A 22,526-nucleotide genomic window follows, 5' to 3' on the forward strand; every position below is an offset into this window, starting at 1 on the left:
AGGAAAGAAAATAAGTAACTGCAGATTGATTAAGAGTAAACAAGGAAAAGGTCAATGAAGAAATGCAGAAAAGAAAAACAAGGACATACCTTACTGAAGCCGGCGCGAAGCTGAGAATTTGAAACAGGGATCAGGAAAAGCCAATAGAAAATAAAGAGCTAACAGAAAGGCGCAAGAGAAAAGAGAAACATCTCTAAAGCATTATAATAGTTGGTAGTCCGTAGATAAAGAAAACCAAACCAAAGAAACTGACGTGAAAAGGTTAATGTAGACAGAACACATAGTCTTCAACTATACAAAGAGTTTGTGGCTTGGTAGAAGGAAGCACGTGCATGCATTAAATCTAACTAATGATTGCAAGTCCACTATGACAGTATGTAATTTGTGAAAGAACCGAACGAAACAAGCATATCTCTATTTTTGAGTACATGACATGAACTGTAACTACATGTGTAACTTCTAATCTGTAACCACGTAAGATAAATTTTGCGCCACGTAATCTTTAATCACCAGGGAACAACCACGTAAAATTTGATAGCATGCGGTGGCATCGTAGAAGAATTGCTATATATTTTGCTAAAAATATCGTAAAACACAAAAGCTTTAAATTAATAATTGAGTAGTTAATATTAAAACGCAAAAGCTTTAAATTAATAATATTAGATACACAAAAAATTTGTCTCGATATATATATATTTTTTAGAAAATCAATATTTTGTTGACATGTATATTTTGCTGAACATGCACATATATAAAAAAGCACACAACTAATTATCACTTTGTCCTAAACACATTTATGTTATGCTATTCAAACTTAAAACGCAAGAGCTTTAATTTAATAATTGAGTAGTTAACAAATATTATCGAAGTAACATTTTTGAAATAGAGGGAAATTATTCGATATTTTTAAAAACAATTGATCGTATTAATGGAACCTAATACAAAGCGGGACAATTGATTTATATTTATTAGATATGCACATATTGGAATAAGATGAGAAAATAGAATATGAGCACAACAGCAAAAGGAGACAATTAACTTGTAACTGGAGCTTGACGACAAGCTTTAAATTAACAATAGAGTAGTTAATATTAAAACACAAAAGCTTTAAATTAATAATATTAGATACACACAGAATTTGTGTCCATATATATATTTTGCCGAACATGCACATACAAATATTATCAATCTTAAACGCTAAAGCTTTAATTAGCTTTAATTTAATAATTGGGCAGTTAACAAATATTATCGACGTAACTACTCAATCTTAAAACGCAAAAGCTTTAATTTAATAATTGAGTATTTTAGTGTAATATTTTTTGAATTTTACTTACAAATATTTATGTTTTTAACATAAATTAAATGATTCAAAGTAAAATGTCCATAAATAGCTAGTACTTTGTTCATGTAATGGAGAAAACCAGTAAAGAGCCGGTATGCTATGGGCAATTTCTTTTTTTACTTTTACATATTTAATTTATGTTAAATACAAAACCTATGAGTTTCCCTTTCGTAAAAATATTAGTGTAACACTTTTCCAATTTTAGTTACAAACATTTATGTATTTTACACAAATTAAATAATTCAGAGTAAAATGCCCGTAAATAACTAATATTTTGTTCATGTAATGCAAAAAACCCATAAAGCGCTGGTATGTTATAGGCAATATCTTTTTTACTTTCACACATTTAATTTATGTTAAATACAAAATCTATCAGTTTCCTTTTCTTAAAAATATGAGTGTAACACTTTTTCAATTTTAGTTATAAACATTTATGTATTTAACATAAATTAAATGATTCTCTTTTGTATTTAACATATTGGGAGCAGAGGACATTGACGGCTACATATTGGACCATAGGAGAAAGATGGACAAATCGAACAGCCAAATTAATGCAAAAAACGCATAAAGAGCTGGTATGTTATAGGCAATATTTTTCATTTGTTTATTAATTATATGTACGTGTATTTTATATTGGAACATGTGTAAAGATTTGTAATATAATTTTTGTAATGTAGTATGGATTTGTCATATTTTATATTATTTTGAATGATTATGATTTTGATATGTTTTTCTATTGGTAAAGTAAGTAATTGTTTTGCATTTTTTTTATGTTTTTTTGGTATTTTATTGTTTACAGTATATTTATGTTTTGTCTAATTGTGATTTGATTATTGGTTCTAATTAATTTTATGTTAGTGAAACTTGTGAGAGTGGATTAATTGAAGGATTTCTTAGTGTGTATGATGGTATAATTTGAGGTGTATTATTCTAGGTTGTGTTGATTTTTGTAATATTTAGTATTGATTAGTAATGTGTAAATTGTATAAATTTTTTAATTGTTTGTTGCTGGTACTATTTAACCTGTGAAGAGTAATTTGGCAGCCAAAGTTGCTGATTTTGTTTGCATATCATATATATATATATATTTTTTGCTATATATGGATGGATATAGTGGCATTTTTCTTATGTCCGAAACCCAAACATAGTGGACCAACATAATAAGGCGGCAGACCAGAAAAGATTTCGCAAAAACCGTGAGAGGTCCAAGAAATCTGGGTAGACATATGCAGCAGGCAACGTGCCTACCACTAAAAATATTATTTGCAATAAAAAGACAAAAAAAGGCCAAAATCTATAGAGAAACAACAACGAAACCAGTGTAAAAGGGTAAAATTGGAATAAGGCGACCAAAATTTAGAACCTGTGGCCGACAAGCATGAAACAGAGATGACCCCACAATGAGTTCCATCACACCTACAAAGACAAATGAGGACAAAATCAACCCTCAAATTACAAAATAACCAGTGGAAATCACTGTTGCCAACCCTTCGGCGCTTTATGTAGTTAGAGATAGAGATGCATCCTTATATATAAAATGGTTTACATTTACTTTCTCTGAGGTTTGACCAAATTGTAGATCAGACCTCAAGATTTGACCATATTATAGTCACCCCTTGTTAATTACAATGTCTAACCAAATTATGGCAACAATACCCCCTCCTTATAGCAACAAACAGATAAGAGCTTTTCCCCTTGAAACAAACAAGCGAATTAATTATGAAATAGTGTATTATTCCTAAAAGTAAACTATTGCGAGGTAACGACAAATGAATCAAACGAAAATTAACAAAAGACAAAAAGAACCAAAGGCATCATTAAAAACAAATATTGAGAGATTAGATAAATTTAAATAAAAACAGAGTAGGCATGAGTCAAATTTCGACAAACAAATACCAAAGGACTAAAAATATCAAAAAATATTTTTCTCTAGGGAAAAAAAACCACTTAATTTCTTGAGGAAAAGAATTGCTATAAAGGATAAACAACATTCAATCCCATAAATGCACACGGAAGAAATACAAAAAGGCCTAGAATTTTAGAAAAAAAAACCCACCATAGCCACCATCATCACCTCTGTCCACCACTCTTTCTTACCTTAATAATCATCTCATTCATCTCTTTTTGCTCTACGCCTCCAACCAATTATTTCTAACAATCTTGCCTCGAGAGTGTTCCTTTTTTTTCTTTTTTTTTTAACAATAAACAAATAAAAAATGGATAAGGAAACATTGTCATGGCCAATTTTAATTCCTCTTTCTTTTCTTTCTAGACTTCCTATGATTGTGTACTACGAATATTATCACCATTATGCATCTCTTACTTTTTCTACTTAGCCCTTTGTGTAAATCTGTTTGTACCGATTTTATACCCAAAAGTTGATAGGTTGATAGATTCTCACATCATTTACAAATGGAGCAAGATCATGGTAGCAAAGTAAAGCTTGCTAACAACTTTGTAACTTAATAACAATAATATTCAAGATCTTCAATTAAACATTGCAAATTAAAACAACCATCCATTCCAATCTCCATGCATGACTTATCTTAATGTAATCTACACACACCTGCAATGTAATCATCATAGGTTCATTCTTCTCTTCAAAAAAATGATACTTTTAGACGCTCTTCTTCTTTGGTTTCTAATTCCTTCTCATACATAGTCACAACAATGGATTCGTAGTTGATATTTATTTCTGTTGCAACCTCTTCTTATTTTTCTTTTATTTTTGTTCGCCTCTATTTTCTCTCTCATTGCTCTAGTTTTGATTTTGAATTGGGAACGGTGTGGTTTGGTGAATCGAGGTGATGTCTCTTTAGGTTTCTACAACTACTGTATTGACGTTTGTGCAGGGCTTTTAAGTTTAATAAATAATTTTGTTCATACCTAATGGAAAACTTCAACAGTGTTCAGAAATTAGATAATTTTTCTTTTACTTTTTTGGCCATAAAATGATGTCGTGTCAGCTACTCCCAACTCTCGTGGATCTGGTCCATCAACATGCCGCAGACGAATCGAGGCCATTGACTGGACAACAACACAACTAGGGGTGGAGCTGAACCAAGTAGCTCGGCTCGAGCTCGCGAGCTACTTGGTCAGCAGCTTGAGATCGAGCTCGGTTGACCAAACTCGATCTCGAGTTCGAGCTCGAACTGCTTGTTAGAGTTATTGAGTCGAGCTCGATCTTAGATATATGATACTCGAGAGCTCGACGAGCTCTATCGAACTTTTTATAATATATATTTTAATTTTTATTATTGTGAAATGTCAATAATATCCTTTATTTAAAATTATATATAAAATATTAATTTTTATTATTTGAACTTGATTAGGCTTGATTGAGTTCGAATAAGCTCGATTGAGCTTGATTTGAATTTATTATATTTAATTAAACTCGAGCTCGAACTCGAGCTCGAGTACCATAAATTGATGTCGAACTCGAACTCGAGCTCGAATTTTAAAACCTCGACGAGCTCGAGCTTAGTTATTTTATCTCGACTCGAGCTCCACTCGACTCGACAACAGCCCTAAACACAACAAGTCCAACTGCCCTGGCCTCCAATCCAAACTAAGTGACAAAATAGTCCATGACTAACTTCAAATCATATTATAACCAGTTCATGGTCAGTGTTCCTCATTGTTTATTCATTCATAGACACTTTTATGCTGTTAAGATATATCTACCAAATAGTATATCTACTTCAAAATCAATTACACAATCCTAATATGTAATGATTGAAGTAGGATGTTTCTCATACATTACTTCAAGTTTTAAACAACTAAGCCTGTTTGATTGGATTGTTGAGTTTTTCAAATACTATTAAAATTTTTAAAAAGTACTTTAAAAGGTACTCTAAAAAGTAGTCTAATTTTTTTTAATATTTAAAAAATATTCCAAAAAATATTCTAAAAATTCTTCTACTCTTAAATATCTCAAAATATTTTCTAAAAATATCCCAAAATATACTATAAAAATTTTGCTACAGTAAAATTTTTCAAAAATACCCTAAAAAACAGCTAATCCAAACGGATGTCACTATAATAATATACATCAAAAAGTGAATTAATATGGATAATTTCAATGAAGAAGTTGAATGATATATCGTATTCATTTTGAATGTTGGTAATATGAAGCGTAATAGTATTTTTGAAAATCTAATATGCAAGTCAAGACCTAACATCTACTAGAAAGAAATTAATCTTGTGGATTCCTAATGAAAGTTTTTGGTAGGTTTTTTTATTTTATTGTTAGATCTAAGTTTTTAAAATTTGGTTGTCAAGTATGGGATTTTTTAGGTCTATCTTGAAAAATCTCAACATTAATATCAAAACTTTAAATAGTAAATTAGCAGATGTAGCGATTGAAGCATATACTGATGTTAGGTTTACAAGTGTTATATCTATTACATTGATTTTTGAGTACTTTTGGACATTTGCTGTCTAATTTTTATCAATTCTCTAGATATGTAGTATCTATTTATTATTCTTCATATCTATGTCATATTTGTGTATGTTTGATATAATTTCTGCCATTAGTTCGGATATAATGAAAGTATAATATTTTATCAAAAAAATTGGATTTTCAATTAATTTTTCATTACAAACTGACTATTGCACAATTATCTCGACCATCTTTTTTTTTTGGGTACAATACGAAGATGATTATTCCAACAAGCCCTTTTGCTAAAGTTTTAATTTCCAATGCTAAAAAATAAAACTGAGCAACAAATCTTGCCGTTGGCAATGAAACTTATTCATTCGAATTTGTGATACGTTTAAGTTGCCTTTTTCTATTTTATGCCCTGAGGGCAAAGGATAGGCAAGTGTTGGGTCCACCATGATATAATCCTAGTATCCCTTAATTTTAAATACATTTTTAAGTCAAAATTTTGAACTTTTGTATACAAAATATTACTTGTGCCACAGTGTATCATGTGCCTTAATAACCAAGTTTTTTTCTTAATGAAAAATTCCTTATGTATCAATTAATTGAACGATCTGTATGAAGAGTGGATAGCACAAAGGGAAATAATGATCCTTGGAGCATCACCTTCAATGACAATACACTGAAGTTTTATCTTTAGCAAGAAATGAATAGCCATACTTGGCTGCGTAAGCTTCAATGGCATCAAGAGTTAAATTTTCCAAAATATGTTTAGCAAGACCAGCAACAAATGCACCATTATAATCCTATATAACTACCCTGGTGCTTGATGAACCGATATGATGGGAGTTTGCACCATGTGGAAAATTAGCATTGAAAAAGTCGTGCTTGGATTTCAACCATGAGTTACTATTGAAGAGCTAGTTGCAATTTGTCTTAGAGGTCTAGGCATGGCATTTCTAAAAGTCTTACAAATAGTTAATAGCACCTTCAAAGTGCGACCTATTTCTATTGCGCCAAAAACTCCTGCAAGAACCTTTTCAAGTTATCTCTTCAAATCCTTAGAACTCAAGATAATTTCAAATAAACTTTTATCAAACTTGTAATAGATTGGAATTTCTCCTATTGTATCAAACTGGTCATGGTGCAACATGTTTGACACATTGATACTATAAACCCTTCAACATTAAGGACACTTTACTCTAGTAGAATCATATTCCTTCACCAAATGTAGCATAGACTAACTAATTATTAGCAAGCAATTTAACACGTGAAAGAACTTCAATATACTGGTAGCTGTAAAATATCAGAATTTAGATTGAACCTTAAAAAACTTTAAGGCATTTTTTGTTTTAGGGGAATAGGAAGGAAAGGAAAAGAAAGGTAATGGAGGGCTAAAATTTTTTATATTTGGGTTGATTTTTAAGGAGAGAAAGGGAAGGATAGGGAGGGAAGCGAGGGGAGAAAGTCCAATTATTTTTTGTTTGCCTACTTTCTATCCAAAAGTGAGCATAATGAAGGAAAATAAAACCAAGATTAATGAAAATTTGGATATTTCTTTAAAAACTTATGTGTTTACAAATTAGACTTTTTAAATTATGGATAAAATCTAACTAACATGTAATAGTTTCTGTTCCTTTCCTTTCCTTGCCTAATCCAAATAAAATTTTCCATGTTTTCTTTATTTTACTTTCGTATTTAATCCAAACAAGATGGATGAAACTTCCTTTCCTTTACTCTCATTTCTTTTGTTTTCCATTAGAGTCCTCTCATTTCCTTTCCTTCCATTTTCTTCATCCAAACATTGCCTAAAATATCTAATTAGGCATTTATCCTTTTTAAAAAGTACACAAAAGTAAAATTTTGGATTAATATTGCTTAGCCATCTTTTTTTTCACTGTGAAGTATCAAAATACCTAACATCAAATATCATGGAGTTAAATATGTGGAACTTGATATTTTTAATTTATAGGTATTTATCACTAAGGTATTAATCCCTAGTTGATCAATATTTAGAGAGCTAACAAGAATTAGGCAATCATGGAGGGACGAAATTTAAGTAACAATACAAAAATAAATTCCAAATTTCTATAGAGGTGTGCTCGGATCGACGGATTTGATTTCAACAATAAATTTGACATGAGTGGATTTGAAATGAAGGAATTTAGAATTCATGACTAATCCAAATATATCATTTTGGCATCAGTTGTAATGCTATAAAAGGAATTTTCATTTATTAAGAATATAGGGGATAAAAACTAGATATCTAAAAAGTTTAGGAGTTAAATTAAAATATACATTTTTCATGTTCTCCATTATTACAAAGATAGATCTTAAACCAAATTTGAAAACTTGTTTAACACTTTCTCTTACTCCAATTTCTTCTTCTGGAACTTGATGATACTAGGCTACAACCATCAATGACCAGCATCAAGTCAGTTTTTGGCCTATTCTTCAGCTCACAAATATAAGAAAATTGGTTCTTGAAAGGAGAGATAGATTTATGTGAAGGAGAATTTCAAATTCAGTTCTTTGAACTAAAAAAATTTGAGTGAATTTCGAATCCAAATTGTCCTAAAGTTATTCAAACTGCCAAGGGGATTTAGGTAAAGGACTTCAAATTAAATTTATCCAATTCCCTACATCCAAACACATACTAGAAGTTTCAAATTAAATCTATCCAAACCTCAATCCAAACATATCCTAAAAGTTTTCTATGCATTTCACCAAACTGTTTTATAACTAGACCCTAATTTTCCTGGGTCATCAACAAAACATACATAACTAACGGTCCTTTGGGTTGTTGGTCACCGCCAAAGACTTTAAGTTTTGGTGGGATAGGAGGTCAATGGTTTAAATCTTGCATCCCATCAATGTGCCACTATATGTGACTTCTTCTAAATCCATACGGGTGCGTATAGGGATGGCAACGGGACGGGTTTGGGGTGGGGGATCCCTCCCCTGTCCCCCCGCCTCCGTTCTCCCCACCCCCGCCCCGCTTCACCTGCGGGTGATAATTTGGTTTTTTTTTCTAGAAGTTTTCATTCAATAGATCAAAACTAAATTCAAAGAATAAAATAAAATACGAATCTGAAAAAAGTGAAAAAAATGAAACAAGAAAAGTGTTGATATAAAACACTAAGAAAATTAAAAAACTCAATTGGATTGTACAGATAATAGTTGGGAATACTCATAGAACACGTAACATATTTGTGCCAAATATCAATTAAGAATTTGGATAGAAGTAGGATAAATGTTATGTTTAGTTGCCAAATATTCTAAATTTATTATTATTATATTATATAATATATTACATTTATTTATATTAATAAGTTGAAGCGGGGGACGCGCCCCATTTAAAACGGGAGAGAAAAATTCCCCCCGTCCCTGTCCCCGTCCCGGCCCCATCCCCCACCCCATTATTCCTCCCGTGGGGCGGGCACCCCTCGTTGCCATCCCTAGGTGCGTAACGCACTCATCTAATCTGATGGTAGTTTAGTTCCCGTTGATTTCTCTAAACCCCGTTGGGCCTTCCCCCTAATGTAGGTTAGAATAGTAATAGGAGTAGAAGTAGGCTAGATTAGATGTTGCCGTTTGATAAAAAAAAAAAAAAACCATACATGCCTTATTAGTTTGTAAGTTTGATGTAGGCAATTTCCAACTAATTAGGGCTTCATTCTGCCAAAAAAAAATAGTAATTAGACTTTCAATCTTTACCACAAAGTTTTGAAACTTAAATCCTTCAATGATGCGAGGGTAATACATCAAATTATTAGACTTATTGTAATTAACTTAGTATGTCATCTGCAATAAGTAGAGTCATGCTTATACTTTGCAAAATAAATAAAATAAATACATAACATCAGCTAAATTAACAAAATAAAGTACAGGAAAGTTAAAAAAAATAAATCAAATGGCATAGTAATCATGTAGAACTAAAAGGCTTAGACTATTGAATGTCATCATTATTATTTTAAAATTTGTTTCTTGTTGAATTAACAAAAAAAAAATTGTTGTGGAAATATCATTTGTCTAAAATAAACATTACATGATGCAATCAATCTCTTTTTTACCAAGAATTTTTTTAAAAATATAATGGTTAATTGCATTTTACCACTTGAAACTTTCTTAGATTGTAGATCACACCCCTAAACTTTTAATTGTAGCAACATACTACCTCATAGTATCAATTCATTCTACAATTCTCATTAGTTTGTAAGTTTGATGTAGACAATTTCCAATTAATTAGGGCTTCATTCTGCCAAAAAAAATAGTTATTAGAGTTTCAATCTTTACCACAAAGTTTTGAAACTTAAATCCTTCAATGATGCGAGGGTAATAGATCACATTATTAGACTTATTGTAACTAACTTAGTATGTCATCTGCAATAAGTAGTGTCATGCTTAGACTTTGCAAAATAAATAAAATAAATACATAAAATCAGCTAAATTAAACAAAATAAAGTACAGGAAAGTTAAAAAAAAAATCAAGTGGCATACTAATCATGTAGAACTAAAAGGCTTAGACTATTGAATGTCATCATTACTATTTTAAAATTTGTTTCTTGTTGAATTAACAAAAAAAATTGTCATGGAAATATCATTTGCCTAAAATAAACATTACATGATGCAGTCAATCTCTTTTTTACCAAGAATTTTTAAAAAATATAATGGTTAATTGCACTTTACCACTTGAAACTTTCTTAGATTGTAGATCACACCCCTAAACTTTGAATTGTAGCAACATACTACCTCATAGTATCAATTCATTCTACAATTAAAATCAGCCGAAATTCAATTAATTTCTCCAAAGTATTAAAAGTTGAGAAGACATAAATAACCTTGAATGGTATGTGTCATCCAAGATGGCTATACTTATCAGATAATCCTAACATAGTTCCTAATATAGTTCACATGTTCATGATAAGGACAACAGTCACCTGCATCCTAGAAAGATCACTAGTTTTTCCCTCTTGAAACCTTTTCCTCTATAGCCCTACATCCTCATATTCCCATGGTCTATCCAACCTCTTTGAAATTTGCCTCTCCTAGTGATGAGAATATAAAGACCAAGACTCATTCAAGCACATGGGGAATTGGAAGATTCAAGTGAAGACTAGTTGATTGCACGAATGCTTGAATTTAGTTGGATTATTTGATTTTCCTCGTTGATTTTGGTTATTTCTCGTTTTAAAAAGTCTAGGTAATTAAGATAGTTTAATTGCGGCCCATTGTTAGTAAGTAAGGCACAAATCTTTCTTAAGTATGTAGGGTAGTTTGGTCAACCTTTGGATTAGGGTTAATGCTTGTAAGGGCTATAAATAGTCCCACTTCCTCTTTATTTGGGATCAGTTTTTGACTATTAAATACAATTAGTGAGTTTTCACTTTCTCTTTGGCAAGAGAGTTGCCTTTGAATACTTGAGAATCTTCTCAAGTTATTCACCCAAACTTATCAATCGAGTATCTCCTTGATTGTGGCGTTCTACTATCTCCAATTTGGTTCGTTAATTCGAGTAGTTACGGGTTGAGATAATATCAAAATTGTTCGTGACTTCTAGGGATTAGTTGGGTCAAATTTTCGCTGCCTAAGCCATGGTGTTTTGGTTGTCTAGATCGGGGTTTCACATCAGTTGGTACCAGAGCTAGTTGACAACCACCAGGTTATATCTTTTTTTGTTTTGTTTTGTTTTTCGTTTATTTCGAGTCATATATGTTTATTCCAATCTGTTCGTTTGTTTAGAACAAAAAAAAAAAAAAATATTACTGTTTAGCGTACTGTTCACCGACACTGTTCATCGTTACTGTTCATCATACTGTTCATCGTTATTATTCATAGTTACTGTTCATCCGAATACAAATCTGTCCAGCCTTGTTGTTTGTGTTATCCAACTTGTTTACTTGGTTTTCAAATCTGAATTTTGGCAAAACTTGTTGGAATTTTGTGAATCTTGAAGAGAACTTACAATAATCTTGAGCTTCTTGAATTCTTGACCACAATCTTGAAATTTCTGAAGTTCCTGACAACTTCCTTGAACGTTCTTGAAAGATCTTGGAGTTCTTGGTTGTTATTATTTGTGGACTTCCTTGTTTTGTGTCGTGATTGATAGTTGTAGTCAAGAAAAAAAAAATAGAAAACAAAAATGAAAAGAAAAAGAAAGAAAAGAGGAATCGGTTGGCAAGAAAAAAAAAAGGAAAGGAAAGAAAGTGGCAACCGAATTGTTTTGAATAGGGAACCAAATCTGATTTGTGCAATCTTTCTTGGAGTAGAATTTGGAAGTTACCAAAAGTTGTTTCAAGAAGATTACCAAAGGTTGTTTCAAGAAGGTTACCAAAAGTTGTTCAAGAGAAAGAGGATTTTCAAAAGGTTTCCAAAAACTAACTTGTTTCCAAAATCAATTAGGAAATTAAGTAAAGCACTTGAATAACTCTTTGTACTTACTTGGACACTCTCTCTCCTACCTTTTTAGGAAACTTTCCTAAACTCTCTCATCCATTTTTTGAAAACTTTCCTATATTCTCTCATCCATTTTTAGGAAATTTTTCTAAATTCTCTCATCCATTTTTTTGAAAACTTTCCTAAATTCTCTCATCCATTTTTTAGAAAACTCTCCTAAAATTCTCTAATCCATTTTTAGGACCTTTCCTATATTCTCTCATCCACTTTAGGAAACTCTCCTATATTCTCTTCCTAGATTCTAGGAACACTTTCCTACATTTTCTTCTACATTCTTGTGATTACACTTGTGGAAAGGTTGGTAACGGTTGTTGGACTTGAGCAGCATTTCTCAACTACCTAACCCAACAGGTAAAGGTATTTGATAAGTCCATTAGAGTGACATCCATATACACGAGTGCGAGTGGATACACGTAAGGGAGCGTGAAAGGCAATATCTTCGATTTCGTTGCTAACTTTTTGCAGGTTCCCTCATACGTCATGGCGAGTATAAGACGCATAAAAGCTAGCCCACAACATTGTCTTCCTGATCCTAAGAGAGTCAAAGAAGTGGCATTACGTGGTGTAGATGAGCAATTGGACCTCGTCAAATCTCAGTTGCTTGGTTGGTTTTATACTCGTTACGGTGTCAAAGATAAAATTTGTAGCTTGGCCATTGATGGTAGTTGTGAAGTCAATCTTGCAAGTACTATCATGGTTGAGAAATTAAATCTTCCAACCATTGATCATCTTCAACCGTACAAGTTGACGAGCACTCATGGGGATGTTTGGGTTACTAAGCACACACTTGTACCTATTCAAATCGGCAAATATGTGGATGAGGTGTTGTGTGATGTAGTCCCAATTCAAGTGACACATGTGTTGTTGGGCAAAGCATGGATGTCGAGGCGAGAAGTTAAAATTGATGGACATACTAATAAGTATTCCTTCTTATTTAATAGTCGTCATCTTGCACTTGTATCACTTACTTATGACCAACTTTGTATTGATCTAGCATGCATGAAAAGTGAGCTTGAGCGTTATAGAATGGAGAAAAAGCTAGATGAGGGAATTGTGCCTGCAGAGAAAGTTGAAAGTAATGAGATAAAAGGGTCAGCTGTTGAACTAGAAAAAGAGATGGAAAAATCTAATGAGATGGGTGGTAAAAAGGAAGAAAAAAGAGAAAGTGGGCTGATCTTGAGCAACCCGGTGAAGGCCTATTATTTTCTTAACAAACTTACCTTTGCTTTGTTTAGTGTTTCTTCTTTTATACATATCAAGCAAAGGCAAGTTGAGCTGATCTTGGTGTGTTCCATTCCAAAATCAATTGTAGACGTTGCAAGCCTCCATGGAGTTGGTACTCCAAGAGTTAAACCCCCTTGGTATCCATTCATGGAACAATGTCAACTTAAATCAGTCCACACCAAAGGGGAGTTGATTCGAGTTCATCTTGAAGGGAACACTCCATTTTTTAGGGATGGTTGTGTACCAAGGGTTCGTTTAAAGAACAAGTACCTCAATGACCATTATGATTTTCGTCTTGCTCTTAGTCCACATGCAGCTCCAACATCACCAAATCCGCCTTGGTGCCTTGCAAGTGTGTTCGAGCCGGAGTTCGATTTCACGGGATACACTTCATACCACTTTGAGGACCCTTACCTCATGACCACAAACAATAAAGTTGAGCATACATTGAAGATGGTTTGTGAGATTCAAGGTTCGACGAGGGTTATTTTCCAACTTAGCACATGAGCTTTGCATTGGATGCCATCTGTAGCCATCATAACAAGATTGAGTCGAAGGCATGTAACTCGTTTTGTCACCATTCGTGCTTCAATTTGTGGGCAAATTGCTTTTAAGAGGAGGGGAATGATGAGAATATAAAGACCAAGACTCATTCAAGCACATGGGGAATTGGAAGATTCAAGTGAAGACTAGTTGATTGCACGAATGCTTGAGTTTAATTGGATTATTTGATTTTCCTCGTTGATTTTGGTTATTTCTCGTTTTAAAAAGTCTAGGTAATTAAGATAGTTTAATTGCGGTCCATTGTTAGTAAGTAAGGCCCAAATCTTTCTTAAGTATGTAGGGTAGTTTGGTCAACCTTTGGATTAGGGTTAATGCTTGTAAGGGCTATAAATAGCCCCACTTCCTCTTTGTTTGGGATCAGTTTTTGATTATTAAATACAATTAGTGAGTTTTCACTTTCTCTTTGGCAAGAGAGTTGCCTTTGAATACTTGAGAATCTTCTCAAATTATTCACCCGAACTTATCAATCGAGTATCTCCTTGATTGTGGCGTTCTACTATCTCCAATTTGGTTCGTTAATTCGAGTAGTTACGGGTTGAGATAATATCAAAATTGTTCGTGACTTCTAGGGATTAGTTGGGTCAAATTTCCGCTGCCTAAGCCATGGTGTTTTGGTTGTCTAGATCGGGGTTTCATATCACCTAGTCCCCAATCCCCTTTTTCCCTCCACCTTCATTGTTCGTGATGACTTTTTCCCAGTTCCAAATCCACAAGCCATTATTTTTGTGAATTTTTACTCACGAATGACAGAACCTTGTAACACGTAAAGCATGATACAAGAATTTTTTTTATTATTGTAGTAATTTTTTTGTAAGCCATCAAACTTTTCTCAGAATTTGGAGATTCACTGATTGAGGATTATTTTTAAATTGGTAGAGATTGGCGCAAAGAAAAACGGAATTAGAGTAAGGGAGTTTGCCATAGCATTGGATAATAATCCAATACGATTTTTTTTCCTGAGATAATATAGAGAAAAAGTATATCTTTTGAAATCTTAAAAAAGAAAGGATAAAATAGTCATATTACTCCGTTGGAAAAGGATAAAGATGTCATATTCCTTCATTGATAGAGCGAATCAAGTTGATTTGTGCAAGTTGCAAAAAATTGATAGTGTAAGGCAGTATATTGCTAAATTTAGAAATTTAGGGGGTAATATACAATCTTGATAAAGCTTACGGGTGCAAGTTTCAATTAACACTAAACATAATAAAACTTATTTATTTATTTATGTATTTTGTGACTCCCAGCTCCGAAGTCATCTTCCCTGTAGCAGCTGTCTCTTTGCCGCTTTACTGATTACGTGCCACGGTGCCAGCCACAGTGACACGAGTCCATGTTGCGAACACCTGTTCAATTTCAAGCTCGTCTCCTCTCTCTCTCCATGGCCCACGTATTTCTCCTCCCCTCTCTCCATCTAGTTATTTCAATGTCTATAAATTGTTTTATAGATATCAAACTCGTCAAAATTGCAAGTTTTTGCTGTTTTGTTAATACAGTTGTAGTATTATTTGCTTGAAATTTACTTCAGGCTTCGCGTAGAGGTCTGCCCAAAAGCTTCACCAGACCCCATGGACGGTAATTTCAGGCAGAACCCATCATTCAATCACGTTTTCTTGTTCCTCTTAAATTAGTCAAAAATCCTGTCCTCAGAATGTAGGGTTAGGTTGTTTTTAATTCGTTCCCAATTTTGAAATTTGAATTCAATTTTGTGGCTATTTATTTATTTTTCTTTGGTGTTTTTTAATCATGGGTACATATTACTCTTTAAAGAGATGTGGGCAATTGTAGCATTTAATGTGTTTGTACTTGTGTGATTGGTTTAAACAATGTATTTATTTTTTTTTTTCAGCGGACTGAAGTTATGTTGGTTTTAGGTAGCTATTTACTCTTTTTTTTTTTTGGATTAGAAAAGTGGATGAATTTATTAAAATGGACATAAATCTGCCTGGAGTGCAGGCAGAATAAAGTTTGGAGTTACATTGAACCATGTACATGAATCGTCAGGTGATAAAGCATTTTTAGCAAGAAGATGGGCAATCTGATTAAGACATCTAGGAACCCAGCAAACATTCCAATCTTTAAAACTCTGATTAAGAGCTAAAATATTATCAATTAAGACTCCACATGGAAAATCATTTGATTCGAAGCTTAGCAAAATGTTGGTGATCTTGAGTGCATCACCTTCAAGTACAACTTGCTGCAAATTTAGTTGGAGCTATTTACTCTTTTTTTTTCTATGATTTCAAATTATAATTGAGTGTTGTCCTGTAAATTTTGCAATTTCTGATCAATTCTTTATTTTGAGCAAGTAATAGTTGAAAGAAAAGATAAGGTCATAAAACCAGAAATCCGATCGGTTCTGTGTATACTGATATTGACTTCTTCTCAGTTGATTTAGAAGTCCTAAATTCCGTTTGATTGGCGTTTTCTTATTTTTCTGACTGACAATATAACAATTCTTTTGTACCTTTAACTATTTCCACTTCATATTCCTTTCAAGTAACATCCAATAAGTGAAGTGTAACTCTCCAGTTTATGGAATAATTATGTATTCTGGGATACCTGTGCATTCATATACAGCTCAAATATTCAAGTAGCTCAGAAACTTCAGGGTCGTGAGGAACTTACATCCTTTAAACACATACATAATGGCTTTAGGACCTTCTGTTCTGGCACAGGTGCGTCTAAATCTTTAACATTTGATCTGATTGTCCATTTTGATAATCAGGACATGTCATTGTTCTGTAGTGGATTTCAGCCTTGCGTATTCCATTGACCGCGAATATCATACTTCAGCTCTAATTAGATGTGACATTATATGGTTGCACTTTTCTTTCGGAATGCTGTGGCTCTTAATTTAAAGTGAATTATATTGACCTACATCAAGGCCAATATAACTGAAGTTTTGCTACACCATGTGATCAAATTATTTCCGAAGCAGTTCAGGCTTACATTTGACAGTGTAAGCCTTTCCTGGTCATTCACAATAGTAAGAACAATTCGCAGGCATCATCTTGTGCTTGGTTCCATCTTTACTTAGATCTCTATCATCTTCCTCCTCTTGCCAGTTCTTGTTTAAGTTGTTTTGGACGGTCAGGATTTTTCTACATTATTGGCCCCTCAATGCTGCAAATTCATTGCTTCACTTCTTAGATCCTTACTTCAATGATTTTATTTGATCCAAACACTTTGCTTTTGCTTTAACTGCTACTATATCTTAAAGCTTCTGCATGATTTTCACATGTAAAACTTTTGCAAGTGTTATTGTCATTTTTGGGCTTCATTCTTTTCTTTTTGAGGTCCGTCTCAAAAGAATTGAGACATGAACGGGGAGCATTAATTTCCAGCTTGTTTCCATTTTTTGTCAAGGTGATCCCACACTAAGGCAACCTTTGTTGTGATAATTGTTCTCTTGGTGCCAGATTTAACAACCAAGAAGTGTGTATCATGTAATGCAAGGGATATGAGACCTATGACTGTGGAAGCAGCACATAGTTTGATTCCTCAGGTTTTGCAGGATCTGATTTTGATATTTGTGGTTTTTCCATTTCGTTAATTATGCTGGACTGAAAGGCTGATATTTAGGTGCAGGGATGGAACTTGGTGACAGAAGATGGCATGATGAAGCTGCAGCGTACTTGGAAAGTTAAGACTTTCATGAAAGGGATGGAGTTCTTCAAACTTGTGGCTGATGTAGCGGAAGCAGAAGGTAATTCATATTCTGAAACCACAGCTTCTATGATATCTTCTTGCCATATGTGTGAGTTCAAGATGTCAATTCATTTCATGTAGCACTTATGTTTGTGCAAAGTCATGACTCGTATGAAAGGATTTGGAGTTCATTGAATTGTTATTGAATGTTTCAGAAGCAGAAGGTATCCCACCTTCTAAAATGATGACTCTTGTCCTTGAGACTTCAATGACAGAGTGTTATTTTGTTTGTCAAAATTGCTATTTTCTTTTTTAATCTCAGACCAAATGGTTTGAATCTTGAGGGACATCTTTGGGTATATATTCTGAATGAGAAATAATGCATCCTTGTTGTCTTTGCTGGAGAGCCAAGTCTGTTTGTGTTCCATGTTTTTCTTCCTCTAATCTTCCATGAGACAACATCAACTTCAACTGAAAAGTAAATTCTTACTTTAGGATGCCTTTGTTTTCAGGTTTCATTTTCTCCTAGCATATGATTACTGCACTTCTTAAGAAAATTTTCTTTATGTATTAGAATGCCTTAAATTTACTAAGGCTGGACTCTCCTGGTGCACTTTCCAGGAGAAACTTTTTGCATATCAAACTTGTAATTCCTCCTTGGCCAATATATAAAAGTCTAACTTTGCAGCAAGGCTTGTTTAGGTGTGAAAGCGTAAAAAAGCATGTAAAAGTTTCCTGTTGTTTATTGTGTTATGTGGAAGATCCTATGTGGATGACTGTAGGTTTAGTGGAATTTTCAAGAATTTTATTGATGGTTGAGACGATATTTGGAGCTGATTCCCTTTGTTGTCATTTACATTATATGTTTAATTATAAAATATTTTTGCTACATGACTATCTTTGATGAAAGTTGATCAAGTATATTTTGGTTGCTTTGGAAGTATTGATTATTTCCAATAGTTGAAAGCATCTTCCTAGGCATAAATACTTTATCGGGTTGATATGGGAGGTAGATCATTCAAGATAGAGGATATATCTCCAGTTCTCTTCTCATTCTTTGTGTAATAGTGCCAAAGCTCAAGTGTGCTGGTTTGATATTCACCGTGCTACATGCAGGTCATGAGTGAAAATTTTGGTTATTGATTGGGCAAAGAGCTTATTCTTCCCCCCTTCTGTGTACCTTAGTGAGGCATAGAGGACTATTTGAATAACGGACTGATCTTGTAGGTGCAGAGAGTTTAAGCAATTTCTCTGAACTTGGTACCTCGAGTCACACTTTGCTGGTGTTTGAAAGGGAAGATCTGTATTAGTATCGTTTGTGTTTCCAGCTTGGACATGTTTAGTTTTGGGTTTGCTTATGTTGTGAATCAAATGTTTTCAGAAGATTGATATCTTACCTCTTACATTTTTCTTTGTGACATTGACAAGTCTCTAAAGTTGAGTCTGAGAATAGTCAGAGTTACTCAAATAGTTGAGAGGTTCTAGCTTTGCATCAGGAATATGCCTCTTTACAAAAGCTCGTGCATGTTACCTTTGATAGACAAATCCATTAGCTCATTTGTTCTCAAATATGGCAATGCACATGAATTTGAAGACAGGACAAACTAAGCTAGTCCCTCTATATTCCAGCAAATTTCTTATTTTAATACCCAAAAAGAAAAAAATTATCCGCCAATTGTGGAATCTGATGAGTGGCTTCTGAATCTGACGCTGCACAGGTCTTGTGTGGCAATGGAATAATTTTAAAAAATTTTTTTTTCCTATATTGTTGCTGCACAGCATATGTGCTGCAACGAAGGACCAAATTGCAATTATTTTTGACAGCAAATTTATTTCTTAAAAAATTAGTGTGTGACAAAAAAAATTTATTGAGCCTGTTGTCGCAAAGAACTTGTGCGGCAACCAAGTGGTTAATTAAAAAAAGATGGATAACTAAATATAGGCAGGTCAATTTTTTTAAAAAAATTAATACTATTACATTTAATAATACAAACATGTAAAAAAATTTATGTCATAAACATTCGAAATACTATAAACAAGTGGGTTTATATAGGTAGGTTAGCCAAATATAGTTGTTGGATGCAGCAATGGCTAGCATCCAACGGCTATATTTTCAATTTCAATGAGTCAGTTGCCACACAATCTCTGTGCAGCAACTGACATGTAAAAAAAAATTAGTCATAAACATTCGAGATATATAAACAAGCCGGTTTATAAAGGGAGGTTAACCAAATATAGCAATTGGATGCAGCATTGGCTAGCATCCAATGGCTAGATTTTCAATTTCAACGAGTCAGTTGCTGCACAAACTCTGTGTGGCAACTGATATATAACCCTTTGAATAGCCACATCAACTTTTGAGTTCATGAACCAATGCTCCTTTGATTTACATAATAAGCTTTTAGGTCCTTTAAATTTGACTAGACATGTTTGGGTTGGAGGCATTTATGTTCAGAAATTGGAAATTTTTTAGAAGGGAAAAGGTAGAAGACTCGAACTACTATCTGATTGTCACTTTTTCTTTATTATCTCTCTCCTTTTTCCCAATTCTTATCCTAGGTTTATGGAAATTCATGGTTTTTTCTCATTTTTGTTTTCAATGTTTCATGTATGGACATAAGATGGCCCTAAATGTGAAGCAAAAGGACTTAATGACCGAAAGGAACAGCATAGTCATTACTCTATAAATTTTAAAACATGAGAGGGTTATTTGCAGCTCTTGATACTAAAGAATTTTACAATCTTTGAGACGGCACCGGGCAATTGAATAACCTATCACCTAACTGTAAAATTACTGGTGTGCCCTTCCTAACTAAAAAACTCCAGAAGAATCCCGACAATACTCCTTTGCTTTCCGGACTCTAAGTTTTAATAATTTTAGCTAGCTGAATAGGCTTTTTTTCTCGACGGGTCCAAGGCTTTAAATTTGGATAGTGTTATAGATGCATCTTTGCCCAATCTTTTGCAAACTTATTTTGACTGCTGCTTTGCTTCTCTACAATAAGGTCATCTTAACCTTAAGATTAATATGTAGCACTTACTTTTGTTGAGTTCTTTGGAGGTTTTCAAACATGAGATTCGTTTCAAAACCAGATGGCTTCCAATAACAGTGAGGACCTCAAAAAGACTACTACTCATTAGAAATCTACCAATGCCTATGCATTTAATTTTATGGGATAGATTTTTAGGCCCAAGCCTTTCCACTAATCTTTCAACTGTTGGTATATATATGGAATCTTCAAGGCAATGAAGAGGTCAATTTTTTATGAGCTTTAAAGTGGCTGTTTAGGCAAGCTGCAGGCTTCATCTTTCTTAAGAGCTTATTTGGTGGACATAATTTGTGTGGAAAACAAGTTGTTTTACTGCTATGAGTTCTGGAGATGGTTTGATCCATGACATGTAGCCATTGATTAATTCATAATATTTTTCTGTTTGGCACTAGTTATTATTCAATTCCAGCCTCTGAGCTCCTGCAATTCTTACTGAAACTATTTACTATTGAAAGATGGTACTGATTTAATTTCTGCAGTAGGTTTCTGTTATTTGCTATTACTGGTTCTTGACCTGGCCTATCCTTTCAGTTAGAGAATAAATAAGCCAATAGCTTAGAATAACGAAATACTATAGCATTTTGTTGATTAAGTATATAGATGCTAACATTGCGACCAGAGAACATACAATTGATTATTGAGGGCCTGGCTGACCTGGCTAACAATCTTAGTTGAATTTTTAGCATTCCTAGAAGTCACGTACCTATTAAGCCATTATTTATTGCATACAACAGCATATTGCTACTCTAAAGAGCAGTAGCCCACAGCATGGTCTTTTTGCTGCAGGTCATCATCCAGATCTACATCTTGTGGCATGGAATAACGTGAAGATTGAGATATGGACACATGCTGTGGGTAAGGTTTTCTTGTTACTAAATTATGTTTTACCATCTGTACTTTCAAGCTTGATCAAGCTACTCAGTTTATCGATAATATGCCCCAAACCCCTTGATAATGATCTTGAGTAGATATTCAAGAATCTTGTGTGGGTGAACTCACTTCGTAGCCAGCTCATCTCTATGTGAACCATCAAACAAATTCATGACATTCAATTATGTACCTTACATGACTTTTATCTGTGATTCATTTTAGACGCTTGCTTTTCATGAGTACAAGAAACCTTGTGATTTATGGCACTCGTGATATTCGGGTCTTGTGGACGAACTACACTACACTTTGTACCATTTCTTTTCCTGCCATTGTCTTCTTCTGAAATTTCCTCCATAATATAGCATCTTAAATCATTCTAATGTCGGTTTTGTTTATTTGCAGCTTCTGACTGTAGACTTTTCCCTGTGCAGGTGGATTAACTGAAAATGATTTCATACTTGCTGCTAAGATCAATAGGCTTGATCTGCATCAACTCCTCAGCAGAAAAGTTGGGGAGTAACTTGGTGAGAAAGTTTAATAAGAGGAATAGAAAACCTCATGTCATGGCGCTATGTCGCCTTTCCAACAGAAGATCTTTGTCCGCCAGAAGCATCTAGTGGATGGAGTTTTCGGGTTCTAAGTGAGCTTGAAGTGTTTTGGCTTCTTGACATTATTGCTTTTGCTGGACTTTTGTGATGACCAAATAATTTTTGTTCCATCTCTGACCTTCTTCAGCCTTTCATTTTTAAAAAAAGAAAAAAAAAAGGTACTATTCAATCCTGTGTTACTTATTTGTTTAACCAGTCAATGAAAGTCCCAAGATTGACCATTGCTATTAAATGAACTCAGAAGAACACCAAGTCATAATTACTTTGGGGATTGCTTAATCTATATAGTACGGATGCATTCCAGGTGTTTGTGTCCAGTGTATATGGATGATAGGAGATTGTAGATGCATCTATTCGGGGGCCATTATACGGAGTTT

The 22,526-nt window shown here is 33.6% G+C and overlaps 1 protein-coding gene across 6 annotated transcripts; it reads left to right on the forward strand.

Annotated features, from left to right (window-relative positions):
- The first annotated feature begins 15,363 nt into the window (after positions 1–15,363).
- Positions 15,364–22,318, forward strand: LOC113709204 (pterin-4-alpha-carbinolamine dehydratase 2, mitochondrial-like). 6 transcript variants are annotated; one of them, XM_072066395.1, is made up of 6 exons: positions 15,374–15,545; positions 16,551–16,648; positions 17,393–17,478; positions 17,562–17,679; positions 21,458–21,526; positions 21,973–22,318. In XM_072066395.1, the coding sequence occupies exons 3-6, from the start codon at positions 17,434–17,436 to the stop codon at positions 22,059–22,061; spliced, it is 321 nt and encodes a 106-aa protein (XP_071922496.1). In that variant the 5' UTR covers positions 15,374–15,545; positions 16,551–16,648; positions 17,393–17,433; the 3' UTR covers positions 22,062–22,318. The 6 variants fall into 6 exon arrangements, with proteins under 6 accessions (XP_027087709.2, XP_071922494.1, XP_071922497.1 ...); XM_027231907.2 differs by having other exon boundaries at positions 15,385–15,545; positions 17,556–17,679; XM_027231908.2 differs by lacking the exon at positions 16,551–16,648 and having other exon boundaries at positions 15,364–15,545; positions 17,556–17,679.
- Positions 22,319–22,526: the final 208 nt, after the last annotated feature.

Source organism: Coffea arabica, chromosome 9e, assembly GCF_036785885.1.
Source record: "Coffea arabica cultivar ET-39 chromosome 9e, Coffea Arabica ET-39 HiFi, whole genome shotgun sequence".
In the NCBI taxonomy this organism is placed as follows: Eukaryota; Viridiplantae; Streptophyta; class Magnoliopsida; order Gentianales; family Rubiaceae; genus Coffea; species Coffea arabica.

Bases quoted from the DNA above. Each gene is read 5' to 3' on its own strand.
- LOC113709204 (XM_027231908.2), top strand. The intron at 17,479-17,555 runs GTTTTGCAGGAT...GCTGATATTTAG, and splicing joins CACATAGTTTGATTCCTCAG to GTGCAGGGATGGAACTTGGT. The intron at 17,680-21,457 runs GTAATTCATATT...TTTTTGCTGCAG, and splicing joins TGATGTAGCGGAAGCAGAAG to GTCATCATCCAGATCTACAT.